This window comes from Cyprinus carpio, chromosome B22, assembly GCF_018340385.1.
Source record: "Cyprinus carpio isolate SPL01 chromosome B22, ASM1834038v1, whole genome shotgun sequence".
Classification (NCBI taxonomy): domain Eukaryota; kingdom Metazoa; phylum Chordata; class Actinopteri; order Cypriniformes; family Cyprinidae; genus Cyprinus; species Cyprinus carpio.
The window spans coordinates 22,985,258-23,000,153 of NC_056618.1; the positions used below are offsets into that span (position 1 = coordinate 22,985,258).

Sequence of the window (14,896 nt, forward strand, 5' to 3'; positions counted from 1 at the left end):
ATACACGATCTTTGGAAGACAAAACCAGAGAAAGAGAGAGAGAGTGTGTTCCTCGATGGTCCATCCCCCCTGCATTTATTTCCCGCCTCAAGGGGCCGGCTTTCATCCGTAAAGAAACTTATCTACTCGGTCTCGGCAGACTTGTCAACTTTCTCCTCCTCCCTCCATCCCTCCCTCCCTCCCTCCCTCGCTTCTCAAAGCTCACCTGTGTCTCGTTCGGTGCTCCTCGCAGAAACTTTGACAAGATGATGCAGGAAGTGTCGATAACGGTGGCTTACGACGCTCATGTTATCAATCAGATCAACGAGGAGGATTTCTTCGCCAGTCTCGTGGCTGATTCCAAACCTAAACCGGTGGTAAGTCTAAGACAAACGGTTGTTTTCACCTTCAGGAATTGACAAGAACGTGTTCTAGTCTTGTTGTAGAGCATTTTTCCTCTCAGGCTGCGAGAAATGTCCTGTAATGAAATAACAAGGCTGTACAATTTTCCTCATTATGTCCTTATTCCAAGGAATGCCAGCTTGGAGCTGAAAATACTGTGTGTGTGACGAACATGGTGCTCAGGAGCAAGCGATTGGTTGTCAACCTAATGCAATTTTGCATGTTATGACTCTTTTTTCCTCTCAAGTAGATGTTTTGAATACTCAGATGAGCCTAGTGACCTGAATATTCAAACGCACTGGTTTAACAAATCCGATGAATTTAAAATGAAGCTTTGCCTTTGTAACAAGAAGAACTTGGTGTAAAAGAGTTTTGTGGCAATTCGTACTTCTGATATTGTGACATTTGTGTATATTCGCGTTTGTAGGAACAACGTGTGCTGTTAATGTCAACGTGAATGGAAAGATCAGCTACTCATTCATACCTGTGTAGGTGTTTTGTGTTTCTACAAAAACGTAATTTACACCAACCACGTTAGTTGAGGTAAAACCTACCGAGTGAACTTTCCATGTGCATATGACTGAGTGTTAAACCAAATGAGCGTTGTGCTGAGAGCTTGACTGTCATGTCGGTTGTGCCATTTCAACATGTCATTTTGTGGTCTGTGGCTACACAGCACATCCGGACTAAGCATTCGTTTAACATCTCTTCATCTAATGATGCCTGGCCTCTTATCTGCGCCGCTGACTGTCAGATTAATAGACTGATGCTTGTTCCATTTTACTCCTGTTTTGTGTAAAAAAAAAATCTCTATGCCTGTCCTTAAGTATTAAACTTTGGCGCATTTTAAATTTTCCACGATTTATGCTTTGTTTTGTTTTTTAACAGAAAAAAAAACATAAATATAAAACACAGTATTTCTGGAGAAAAAAAAATTATAAAATCAATTCGTTGGAGCAATGCAAAATTTTATGAAGTCAATAAAATTTAATCCAGAAATTGAATTTGGTTAAAGAAAATAAAAGAGAATAAAACTGAATTTCAGGAAAAAATTAAACATTTTATAGGGCCTTAAAAATGTAATATTTGTTAAACTTGTAATAAAATGCTGTTAAATTGGATAAGTGTATGATGTTTTTTTTTTTTATTAATAAGATTAAATTTAACCATTAAAACAGAGTCTAGAAAAAATTAAAATGCAAAAAACAGAATCCAGAATATTTAAAACGAAGAAGAAAATAACGTAGTTTGGACAAAAATAAAACGTAATTTGTGGAAAAAAATAAACGTTTAATCTTGCAGACGATGGTGATTGTCTGATGCAGTAAAAGGGATCACCTAGCAACTGTTCATCCCTTATCTCTCTTTTTCTGTTTCTTTTCTTTCTCTGCGCTGATATTATCAACTGTTTCCTTCTCCTCCTCGTTCACTGTGTTCTGAAGAGTTTGTATCATGTTCACATTCCTCGAACGACACAACAGACACGTTGTGCTGCAGTCGAAAGGCAAACGGTGGCTGTTTGAAGCCTTTTTTCACAGAAGGAGAAGTCTGCTTACCCAAGCACAAGCTTTTGCCTTGTCACCGTTACAACCGCTTTCGCAAAAACAAGCCTCCAGTGCCGTTGAGACTTCAGTGAGGACACACGTGGAGTGACAGTTTCTCACTCATCCTGAGGTCAGAGGTCAAACACACTGAATGAAACTCAACAATGAGCTGCTCTCCAGAAGCTCTGATGCAGTCACAGATAAGAAAGAAGGTCTTTTTGAGACATGAAATGACTTTCTCAAGTGAGAACACTGTTGATATGATTCACTTTTCGCAAGCATGTTGTTGAAACCCCGAAGGGCTGTTTGTTTTACGTCAAAACGTTGTGTCGGTTGGGAATAAGTATTTCTGCTTTGTGTGTGAGTGGTTTCAAATTCAGACGAAGAAGCAAATTATGAGAGGCTTTATGAGGACTGATCCCAGACCTGCTGAATGAAGCCTGTAATAAACAAAACAAAGAGATCCCCTCAGGACCGGCTTGACTGAGCACACTCCACACTCTCTCCGGCTGTGCTGCTATAGCAATGGACACGAGCGGTGCGCTTTCAGAGGCTCCTTGAGACAGTTTTTGGGTTTCGCTTTTTTGTTGTTGTTGAGGACGTTTAGGAAGGGCTTGTGTCAGTTTTGTTTTTGAAGTTTATAGTGCTGCACAGTGTTGTTTATTGATTATCTTACCAAATATGTGGAAAAACTGTGTCTGTGTTTTTGTATTTATCATTAAATATTTTATAAACAATTAATTGATTTATTACATTTAAATAAAACACAATAAATTAGTTATATTGTAATGTTACAGCACAGTATTTGCATGGATTTTAATTTGTTGATTTTAACTTTTAAACACTACTTTATAATTTTTTGGTGGACTGCAAATCCTTTTTTTTGGGGTTATGAGAATTTAAAAAATGAAAAAAAAAAAAAATTATATTAACCAAAAAAACCATGTAATCATGTAATATTAAAATGATAATATATTACATAATGGCTGCATTTACACTGCAGGTCCTGATGCCCAAATCCGATTTTCTGACTATATCCGATTTTTTTGACGACCCGCTTACATCATCTTTTAAAAGTGACCCGTATCCGATTTTTGCATTTACACTATACACTGCTGAAACTACCAAACGTAGACGTTCTGATCCGGAAAAGGAAGTAAAACAGCACGAAATACAATGGATGCAGATGCAAATAAAATTATACAGTGTTTTTGCTTTACACATTATTTTGAAAAGTCAACAAAAAAATCAGCAAAACATTGGTCTCGTACGGCGGAGAAAAAAGCGCTTAAACCGTGCCTCCCCATATCTCGTGAAATGTCTTCAAACAAGGATTTATTTCTGCAACAACCCTGCATTTTTGCCCTGCACTGTCTCTTCGCCCCAAAGACTTAAAAGACATGAGACCTCCGCATTGCTCCACTGTGTGTATCCTTCGTCTTCCATCACGCCTATAATAAGTCATGTGATCTCAGTTCCACCTGAGTTGACGTCACTTTTTTAAGACGTACGACTCGCATTTACTGGGGAATATCCGATTTGTCTGCTTACATGGCACACGCAAATGCACGTATCCGATTCATATCCGATTTATTACCACATATGAATGAGGCCTGAATCCGATCTGAAAAAAATCGGAATCCAATATCCTATCTCCTCCACACACGTTCACCGGTCATATCCGATCTGACCAACAAGAGAAAAAAAAATCCAAATTGTTTCACTTGAACCATTCATCACAAATTTCACCAATGTGATATTTTAAGAAGTGTTCTACCCTATTGATACACGTAATAATATAAGTGATTTGTACTTTTAACTTTACTTTAATAGTAGTGAATAGTCATCTTATAAATTATATTACATTATTATTTAGTATATTTTTATACTATATAATATAATGATTCTATTTTTATATAATTTTATATTCATAGCCATATTTCAAAATATATATTTGTAACTAACATTGGAATATAATTGGAATATGAATGATTAATATGTATACAAATATAAAAATGTTTGATTTTGTTTTTATTTTTACTTATTTTGAAAATTATAATTTTAATATGTTGTAAGGTTCTAACTGTAAATATAAATCTTAATAAATGTAACATTTTACACTACATAATTGTATTTATTTTTTTACAAATTTATATTCAAAATTTAATATTTGTAAATAACATTGTAATATATTTGTAATAATATAAATAATTATTTTCTATATTAAAGTTCATTAAATATATGTTTGAATACATTTAATATATATATATATATATATATATATATATATATATATATATATATATTATATATATATATATATATATATATATATATATATATATATATATATATCTCCTTGGTGTTTTGAGGAGGGGGTGCTTTAGAATTTTTTTTTTTTTTTTCTCATTATTATTACAATATTTTTCTATGAAGCATAATGACTTTACATTCTTGTTATACTGGTGTGCATTTTTTCAAACCTGATGCAAAATTCTCTGACTTTCGGTTTTCCTCAGGTGCCAACAAAGAAGCTGAAGAAGTTTGAGAAGGAGTATCAGTGTCTGAGAGAGAGTCAGCTGCAGCAGGAAGACCCTATAGACAGATACCAGGTAAGCAAGAATCTGACTGAGCTCTGCCTCCTCTGATCCTCCTGCATTCATCTTCATCTCACTCTGTCTCAGTTCAGGACTGTGTAGCGGGCCACACTGGAAACCACAGACTCTGTTCGGCACAGGGAAAGAGCCAAACTTGTAGATGCTCGTTTTGTACGCCTCTTATTTTATACAAATAATTTTATTTATTTTTTTCAGCTTTTTATGAAGGAAAAATTTATATTGTTGTTTTTAATTTAAGTGCCTTTAAGTGCAAGAAGTGTTAGCATATTTGAGTCTCATGTTTACATTACATTAAATGTTTTTATTTAAATGGATCACATCTATTGAATGTATTATAGTTTTTATATATTTAGGTTTATGTTGTCCATATGAAAAAATTAAATAAAATGTGTAATCCTAATCAATCTTTGACTTTTGAATGGAAATACAAAGCATCGTGCAATGTTGAAAAGCTAACCATGCTATTAAAGGGAGCTTCATTACTTGGTGGTTTCCTTGCTGTCACTTCCTGCTTACCCTCTCCCTCACTCAACCGACTAACCAATGAGATTCCCTCGCTCACCCATTTAACCAATGAGCTGTGGCGGGGGGTGGAGCATGGACGGGCGCTGTTGTATTTGATGGGGAAGGCCTCTGCGGTTCTTGTTCTGGTGGGTGTTGTGTTGACTGTGGTTGGGTCTTCGGTGCAGGTAAGCCTTCAGCCCACCAGCGCTCATTGGCTACTTACCTGTGCCTGTGTGTGTGTGTGTGTGTGTTTGAAATGATCAAACCTTTACGTCTTACATCAACTGCTATGCACAGCCTAACCAGCGATGTGTGTGTGTTTGTAAATGGAAGTCAGATGACAGCTTTCCTCTTCCTGATAAGGAAATGTGTGTCAAGTGAGGCGGTGGGAGACTCCCTGTGACAACGGCTACTCTCTAATCAGGCAACGCAGAGTCACACTGCGGTCGTTTAGTGTTGTTTCTCAAGACTGGATGTGAAATACTGGTCTTAGATCAGCATGTGATCTCCAAGTGTCTGTACATATGGCTCCTGGTCGCCTGTAGTGTCTTTTTTTGTAGTAAATGTGCAGCTTTTTTGGTGTTTTCTGCTTTTATTTGAGGCTGGAGCTTGCTGTCTGGTAAATTATGAATTGTAGGGAATATATTTTGTATATATAATTCAAAAGAATATATATATATTTTTTTAATATTTAATATACAAACATGCATGATTTCATCCCATTTCTGCAAAATTCTGCAGGTGCAGACAGCATATTTTTGTGACTATTATTTTTGTAATTATTTCCTTATATTATCTCTGTATTATTATTACCATGATTTTTTATGTTATAAACATTTTACTGTTTTCGTTATTTATTATAATATTAGATTATCTGTTTTTATTACTGTTATAGCCTTTATTTTGTGACATTTTTAACGATTATTATCTTTCTTTATTTGCCATTAATTTAACTTATTACCTGTACTGTAGTTTTTTAGTATTCTAACGATCTTTTATTATTGTATTTATTTGTACTATTGTTAGCTTTATTTTTCTGCTGTTATTTATAATAATATATAATAATTTGTCACCAATCTATATTTTAATTACAATCTTTAACTATTTTTGCTATTTTCTATTGTTATCTTTATTTTCTGTTATTATCTTAATTTTAATATCTGTTTATAATTAGAAAATGTTTTACAAATTTGCATATTTTTGTTTACTATTATTACTTCTCTCTATTTCCAATTATTAGAATAATTTATTGCCAATCTATTTTTTTATTATTACAATCTTTTATTATATTAACTATTTTCTGTTATCTTTATTTAATATTATCTTAATTTATTATCTATTTATAATTAGAAAATATTTTACAATTGTATATATTTTCATTTACTATTATTACCATCCTTTATTTCCTATATTTTTATTTTACTATTCTTTCTATTATTATCTTATTACACACACACACACACACACACACACACACACACACACACACACACACACACACACACACACACACACACACACACACACACACACACACACACACACATATATATATATATATATATATAAATATTATATATATATAAATATATATAACTTAAATTAATTTATTACTTAACTTTAAAATAATTTATATAATTTTCTTTGTTTTTATAATTTATTTCTTTGTACATATTTTAAATGTTCTCAGTGCTGACACAAAAAAAAATCACACCTGGTTAGTACACAGTGTAAGTGACAGAAAATGTAAACTGTCAAAAATCTTTAATGAAAAAAAACATTTAATGAAAGAATAATTTTTTAACATTTTGACATTTTAGTTTAGTTTTTGCTTTTATTTGTGTTGGGTTTACACTGTCATCTAGACATTTGTTATGCTTACATGTGAGTGCTTGGGAAACTTGAGTCTGTAGCTTGTGCAAAGCTAGCCTTGCAGTCTTTTCAGTCTCCGTCTGTAAATCTGCACAACGTCCCCACCATAAGGTCATAACTGAAGTGTCTATGTGTCCCTGCAGAGAGAGAACCGGCGGTTGCATGAGGCCAGCATGCGTCTGGAGCAGGAGAATGATGATCTCGCCCATGAACTGGTGACCAGCAAGATAGCACTGAGGAGCGACCTGGACCAGGTATTTCTACACTAGTTAAAACACATTCAACTTCTGTTTAAATCTTGTGTGTTAATAAGCATTGCATTTTCAGGCTGAGGACAAAGCTGATGTTTTAAACAAAGAACTGCTCAACACTAAACAACGCCTGGTGGAGACTGAGGAGGAGAAGAGAAGACAAGAGGAGGAGACGGCACAGGTACGAGGACTGAGGACTCAAAATGCCTCTGACACTCGAATCAATTTCACTGCTACAGACGTGTACAATAAGGTTTTTTCTTTTCAGCTGAAGGAAGTGTTCAGAAGAGAGCTGGAGAAAGCCGAATTAGAGATCAAGAAGACCACAGCCATCATAGCCGAGTATAAACAGGTATGTCTGAGTATCCCACATAAATCATAAGTCTCATAATCCTCGAAATCCACACCACATGTTTACTTCAGGACAGGATTATTACACTATAAATATATACATTATATTGCCAAAAGTATTGGGACATCCCCTTCTTCTAATGAACAGGTTTGACTAGTTTAGTAATTTCCATGAGTACAAATCTAAATGTTTAAGCATATAATGATATTCACCAAGGAATCATTTCCCCTTGGAAACCAAGGGAACAAATTGGTAAATTGTGCACAGGATTTAATAAACCAAGAGAACGAATTAGTAAATCCTGCGCACAATTTAGTAAACCGAAGGAATGAATTAGTAAATCGTGCGCACAATTTAGTAAACCGAGGGAACAAATTAGTAAATCATGCGCACAATTTAGTAAACCAAGGGAACGAATTAGTAAATCTTGCACAGGATTTAGTAAACCGAGGGAACGAATTAGTTAATCGTGCGCACGATTTAGTAAACCAAGGGAATGAATTAGTAAATCGTGCACATGATTTACTAAACCAAGGCAACAAATTAGTTAATCGTGCGCACGATTTAGTAAACCGAGGGAACGAATTAGTAAATTGTGAGCACGATTTAGTAAACCGAGGGAACGAATTAGTAAATCTTGCACATGATTTAGTAAACCGAGGGAACGAATTAGTAAATCGTGCGCACGATTTAGTAAACCGAGGGAACGAATTAGTAAATCGTGCGCAGGATTTAGTAAACCGAGGGAACGAATTAGTAAATCCTGCGCAGAATTTACTAAACCGAGGGAATAAATTAGTAAATCGTGCACACAATTTATTAAACCAAGGGAACGAATTAGTAAATCCTGCGCAGAATTTACTAAACCGAGGGAATAAGTTAGTAAATCGTGCACACAATTTATTAAACCAAGGGAACGAATTAGTAAATCATGCGCAGGATTTAGTAAACCGAGGGAACGAAGTAGTAAATCCTGCGCACGATTTAGTAAACCGAGGGAGCGAATTAGTAAATCGTGCGCACGATTTAGTAAACCAAGGGAACGAATTAGTAAATCCTGCGCAGAATTTACTAAACCGAGGGAACAAATTAGTAAATCGTGCACACAATTTATTAAACCAAGGGAACGAATTAGTAAATCCTGCGCAGGATTTAGTAAACCGAGGGAACGAATTAGTAAAACGTGCGCAGGATTTAGTAAACCGAGGGAGCGAATTAGTAAATCCTGTGCACGATTTAGTAAACCGAGGGAGCGAATTAGTAAATCGTGCGCACGATTTAGTAAACCGAGGGAGCGAATTAGTAAATCGTGCGCACGATTTAGTAAACCGAGGGAACGAATTAGTAAAACGTGCGCAGGATTTAGTAAACCGAGGGAACGAATTAGTAAAACGTGCGCAGGATTTAGTAAACCGAGGGAGCGAATTAGTAAAACGTGCGCAGGATTTAGTAAACCGAGGGAGCGAATTAGTAAATCGTGAGCATGATTTAGTAAACCGAGGGAACGAATTAGTAAATCGTGCGCACGATTTAGTAAACCGAGGGAGCGAATTAGTAAATCGTGCGCATGATTTAGTAAACCGAGGGAACGAATTAGTAAAACGTGCGCAGGATTTAGTAAACCGAGGGAATGAATTAGTAAAACGTGCGCAGAATTTACTAAACCGAGGGAACAAATTAGTAAATCGTGCACACAATTTATTAAACCAAGGGAACGAATTAGTAAATCCTGCGCAGGATTTAGTAAACCGAGGGAACGAATTAGTAAAACGTGCGCAGGATTTAGTAAACCGAGGGAGCGAATTAGTAAATCCTGCGCACGATTTAGTAAACCGAGGGAGCGAATTAGTAAATCGTGCGCACGATTTAGTAAACCGAGGGAGCGAATTAGTAAATCGTGCGCACGATTTAGTAAACCGAGGGAACGAATTAGTAAAACGTGCGCAGGATTTAGTAAACCGAGGGAACGAATTAGTAAAACGTGCGCAGGATTTAGTAAACCGAGGGAGCGAATTAGTAAACGTGCGCAGGATTTAGTAAACCGAGGGAGCGAATTAGTAAATCGTGAGCATGATTTAGTAAACCGAGGGAACGAATTAGTAAATCGTGCGCACGATTTAGTAAACCGAGGGAGCGAATTAGTAAATCGTGTGCATGATTTAGTAAACCGAGGGAACGAATTAGTAAAACGTGCGCAGGATTTAGTAAACCGAGGGAATGAATTAGTAAAACGTGCGCAGGATTTAGTAAACCGAGGGAGCGAATTAGTAAATCTTGCACATGATTTAGTAAACCGAGGGAACGAATTAGTAAATCGTGCACACAATTTATTAAACCAAGGGAACGAATTAGTAAATCCTGCGCAGGATTTAGTAAACCGAGGGAACGAATTAGTAAAACGTGCGCAGGATTTAGTAAACCGAGGGAGCGAATTAGTAAAACGTGCGCAGGATTTAGTAAACCGAGGGAGCGAATTAGTAAATCGTGAGCATGATTTAGTAAACCGAGGGAACGAATTAGTAAATCGTGCGCACGATTTAGTAAACCGAGGGAGCGAATTAGTAAATCGTGTGCATGATTTAGTAAACCGAGGGAACGAATTAGTAAAAACGTGCGCAGGATTTAGTAAACCGAGGGAATGAATTAGTAAAACGTGCGCAGGATTTAGTAAACCGAGGGAGCGAATTAGTAAATCGTGCGCATGATTTAGTAAACCGAGGGAACGAATTAGTAAATCGTGCACACAATTTATTAAACCAAGGGAACGAATTAGTAAATCCTGCGCAGGATTTAGTAAACCGAGGGAACGAATTAGTAAATCGTGCGCAGTATTTAGTAAACCGAGGGAACGAATTAGTAAATCCTGTGCAGAATTTAGTAAACCGAGGGAACGAAGTAGTAAATCCTGCGCACGATTTAGTAAACCGAGGGAACGAAGTAGTAAATCCTGCGCACGATTTAGTAAACCGAGGGAGCGAATTAGTAAATCGTGCGCACGATTTAGTAAACCGAGGGAACGAATTAGTAAATCCTGCGCACGGTTTAGTAAACCGAGGGAGCGAATTAGTAAATCGTGCGCACGGTTTAGTAAACCGAGGGAACGAATTAGTAAATCCTGCGCACGGTTTAGTAAACCGAGGGAACGAATTAGTAAATCGTGCGCACGATTTAGTAAACCGAGGGAACGAATTAGTAAATCCTGCGCACGGTTTAGTAAACCGAGGGAACGAATTAGTAAAACGTGCGCAGGATTTAGTAAACCGAGGGAGCGAATTAGTAAATCGTGCGCATGATTTAGTAAACCGAGGGAACGAATTAGTAAATCGTGCGCAGGATTTAGTAAACCGAGGGAACGAATTAGTAAATCGTGAGCATTTAGTAATAGATTTAGTGAACAAATTGAATCGTGAGCCAGATTTCCTACTTCATTTTCACAGCATATCATTTGCGGGGCTCTGTATATCACAAAAAAAATAACAAAAGCAAAAACTAAAAAATATAAACTAATTTAATAAAATCTATAATATCTCACTCATACTTGAGTATTTATTGTGAAGAATAGATTATAATAAGGTCTGAAATTTTATTTTCTGTTTGCATTAGATATGTTCCCAGTTAAGTACGAGGCTGGAGAAACAACAGGCGTCCACAAAAGAGGAACTGGATATAGTTAAAGTGAGTAAATCATCTCCGCATACTTTTATATGGCACGCTGAGCAGTGACGATCAGCATATGTTGTTGTTGTTCTTCCAGGCTAAAGTGATGGCATGTGAGCGCTGTAGGGAAGTGTTCAGCAAAGACGGACCCCTGCAGATCCCGGCGGTAAGTCAGGACAACCGGGACACGGACCTGGACGAGGAGAAGGACTCGCTGAAGGCTCAGCTCCGAGAGCTAGAACTGGAGCTGGCGCAAACCAAACTCCAGCTGGTGGAGGCCAAGTGCAAGATCCAGGTCAGACATCACGCCATATAAAACACCGTAGTGCTGGAGATTTACAGATGCTACTCAGCTATTTATCAGCTCATCAGCAGCAGGTCGAAACCAACAACCATTTGTGAAAGTTTACACTTACTAGAATATTCTGCACTTTTTAAGTTTATAGTTGGGTCAGTGTAAAAGGGAAATGTGTGACTAGCTACTGGTAATTTGCTCTTAACACTGACTGATATTAGTTTACAATGAACATATTTGAAATCAGTGTTTTATAGATAGTTTGTATCCTGCTACATTTTAGTGCAACATTAACATTATAAGAATACAGTCACAACATTACTAAAATAGTTACAACTATTTTTAACATTTGGTGTTTCCACTGCGTTGCTTTGTATGTGTTGCTTTGCACTGCGTATTTTACCAAACAATCTTAGCAAACAAATGTTGTATATTTTAATAAGCTTTTTACAGCTATGTCACAATTACTTTAATGTTGTTTGTTCATGTACTGCACCAGGAGCTGGAGCATCAGAGGGGTGTTTTGATGACTGAGGTCCAAGCTGCCAAAAACTCCTGGTTCAGTAAAACACTGGGCTCCCTCAAGAATTCAGCCAGTAACCAGTCACCCTCCTCGCCCAAAGAGGGCCAGTAGGACTCGCCAAGGGCTTAACCAAAGGGTAGAGGAGCGTGACCCTTCCACTTGGCCAATCAGAGTAGAAAACAAGCTCTAATAAACACTACTTGCAACACAACATGGCAATGCAGTATTCCCTCACATGGACTAATGAACGATTTCCACGTGCATTTAACAGTCTGTTATGATTTCCTAAGCTTGTGATGCCACCTACTTGACAGTAACAGTACTACAGGGATAATTATTACATTTACCCTTGTTCATCCAGTTAGTCACTTCTGCAATGGATTTTTTTGTTAGTAAACAGTCAGTTCTAGCATGCAAGGACATAAACTTTGACCTTTATCTGCCAATTCAAAGTTGTTGTTTTTTTTTTCCTCAGAGGGAATACTGCATTCTGCTAACAATTAAAAGTAAAAAGTTTTGTTTTTCTTTATATAAATAATAAATGTAACAGTTTTGTCATATAAATGTGTATAACTAAATGTCAATTTTTATTTTGATCTTGTACAGTTCTAAAAGAAAAGTGTTGCATTATTTTTTACTATTTTGAATATGAATGTGCTCTTTATAAATGTCAAATGCCGAAAAGCACAGACAAATTGGCCATGTATCACATGACATTCCCTCCGTCCGTTTTCACAGTTTTAAATGGCTGTAAACTGTTTGGGGATCCGTTTTGCTGTGAGCAGATCACGTGATTTATCAGACGACGCAGACCTTGACGTTGTGGTCACACAATATTGACCTGCCAAGTCACACATACTGCTTGTTTTATGTTATTTAACAGTTAGACATGAGCAACTGTAAACCAGGTCGCACAGATGTATCGTTGAGATCAGTGTGACTTCAAAGCCATATGGAGTCGATCTGCGTTTCAATTTTTTGTCTGCTATTTGTTAGAATGTCCATATTAATAATTTCCCTTAATGTGTTGTATTTCACAAAAAAGAGTGAAATAATCTGCATGGCTCTTATTCACACTAACAAGCCGTCATATTATGAACATGCTTTATTTACATTGATGTAAAAAAAAAACAAACACATTTTTCTTTTCTTTTTTTTTTTTTTTACTGTGATTTAAGATGCCAAACTAATTATACAAAATAAGAAAGAGATGTCAGTTTAATATAAACTAATAGTGCTGTCCTGTGGGTTTCTCCGGATGGTTACAGGTGTTTTTTATATATCGTTATCTACAGGACAGAAGACATTGCTTCTGTGCGTCTGGTTTATTGTCGGTTCATCAGTTTCATTGTTCCAGCCTGCTGATGTCATCTGTCTAATAACTGTCCGACAGTAAATATCTGGTTCTTGATCCCATGTTTGACTACAACTCTGATTCATTTGATTCACACCTTTCGTTGTTTCAATAAACATTAATGGTAATTAATTTCTTGACCTGTATATTATTTCTTTGTTGTTTTGGTAGTTCCGTTATTAACAGCTCGGTTACACTTACTTTTCTGCTTGTATATGTGTGTGTCTGTGTGTGTGTGAATATATATATATATATATATATATATATATATTTATTTATTTTGGACTGACTGACTTTATTTTATAGGGAAGTACAAGGTAGCTAGACAGGGAAATTGAGACTCGAACTCACGCGATATTACAATACTTGAACACATACTAGGGGGGAGTGATACTGCAAATTTTGGTATCGATCCGATACCAAGTAAATACAGGGCCAGTATCGCCGATACCAATACTTTTTTCTTTTCAATTCAATTCAAGTTTATTTGTATAGCGCTTTTTACGATACAAATCATTGCAAAGCACCTTTACAGAAAATTAAGTTTCTACAATATTTAGTAGTAGCTTATCAGTGGTGACTGTCAGTTTATGTGCATATGGCAGAAATGTACAGAAAAATCAATTAAAGACATAATTAAACAGACGATGAACACTATTAACAGCAATTATTATATGATGCAATCAAACTTATAGCAAAATTTGGTAGTTCTGTATGTTGTTTCAGGGTTAGCATTATCTGAGGGTTTGGCATCATCTCTTTTCTGCTGTTCTGGATCCAGACTGGAGCTTGTGTAAGTGAAAAGAAAAAAAAAGTGACATGACACAGCCAAGTATGGTGACCCATACTCAGAATTCGTGCTCTGCATTTAACCCATCCAAAGTGCACACACACAGCAGTGAACATACACCTGGAGCAGTGGGCAGCCATTTATGCTGCGGCGCCCAGGGAGCAGTTTGGGGTTCGGTGCCTTGCTCAAGGGCACCTCAGTCATGGTATTGGTTATCTCAGACCCCATGTTGGTGCTTCTCCTCTTCAGTTCACACCTCTCATTTTGCGTAGGGTTCAGGTCAGAAGACTGGAATGGCTATAGCAGAAGCTTGGTTTTGAGCTCAGTGACCCATTTCTGTGTTGTTTTTGAGGTTTGTATTTGGGTTATTGTACGGTTGGAAGATCCAAACATGGCCCATGATAAGATTTTTTTTTTGTTGATAGAATCCATAATGCCATGTATATAAACAAGATGTCCAGGACCTCCAGCAGAAATATAGGCCCACAACATCAAAAATACAGCAGTATATTTCATTGTACACATGGGGTACTTTTTATCTCTGTGTTCACCAAACCCATCTTGAGTGTTTGCTGTTAAAAAGCTCATTTTTTAGTATAATCTCACCATAGAAGCCAGTCCCATTTGAAGTTCCAGTCGTGTCTGATAACTGAATATGCTTTAGTTTGTTTTTGGATGAGCTAGGAGAATTTTGCTTGAAACCCTCCCAAACAACGTGTTGATGTAGGTTCTGTTTGACAATTTTTTTTTAGGGT

General features: G+C 36.6%; 1 protein-coding gene across 7 annotated transcripts in view; it reads left to right on the forward strand.

The window, feature by feature from the left end:
- Nucleotides 1-13,483, forward strand: part of rabgap1l (RAB GTPase activating protein 1-like) — a 98,476-nt gene extending 84,993 nt beyond the window's left edge. For 3 of the 7 annotated variants that reach the window (XM_042749265.1, XM_042749264.1, XM_042749268.1), the window contains 7 exons: nucleotides 4,445-4,537; nucleotides 7,063-7,173; nucleotides 7,247-7,351; nucleotides 7,439-7,522; nucleotides 11,126-11,197; nucleotides 11,277-11,474; nucleotides 11,974-13,483. In XM_042749265.1, the coding sequence (XP_042605199.1) occupies nucleotides 4,445-4,537; nucleotides 7,063-7,173; nucleotides 7,247-7,351; nucleotides 7,439-7,522; nucleotides 11,126-11,197; nucleotides 11,277-11,474; nucleotides 11,974-12,108 (798 nt within the window). In that variant the 3' untranslated portion in view covers nucleotides 12,109-13,483. Of the gene's footprint in view, nucleotides 1-47; nucleotides 357-4,444; nucleotides 4,538-4,609; nucleotides 5,233-7,062; nucleotides 7,174-7,246; nucleotides 7,352-7,438; nucleotides 7,523-11,125; nucleotides 11,198-11,276; nucleotides 11,475-11,973 lie in introns of those variants that run through there. The other 4 variants (XM_042749269.1, XM_042749267.1, XM_019065338.2 and 1 more) reach the window with 4 other exon arrangements.
- Nucleotides 13,484-14,896: the final 1,413 nt, after the last annotated feature.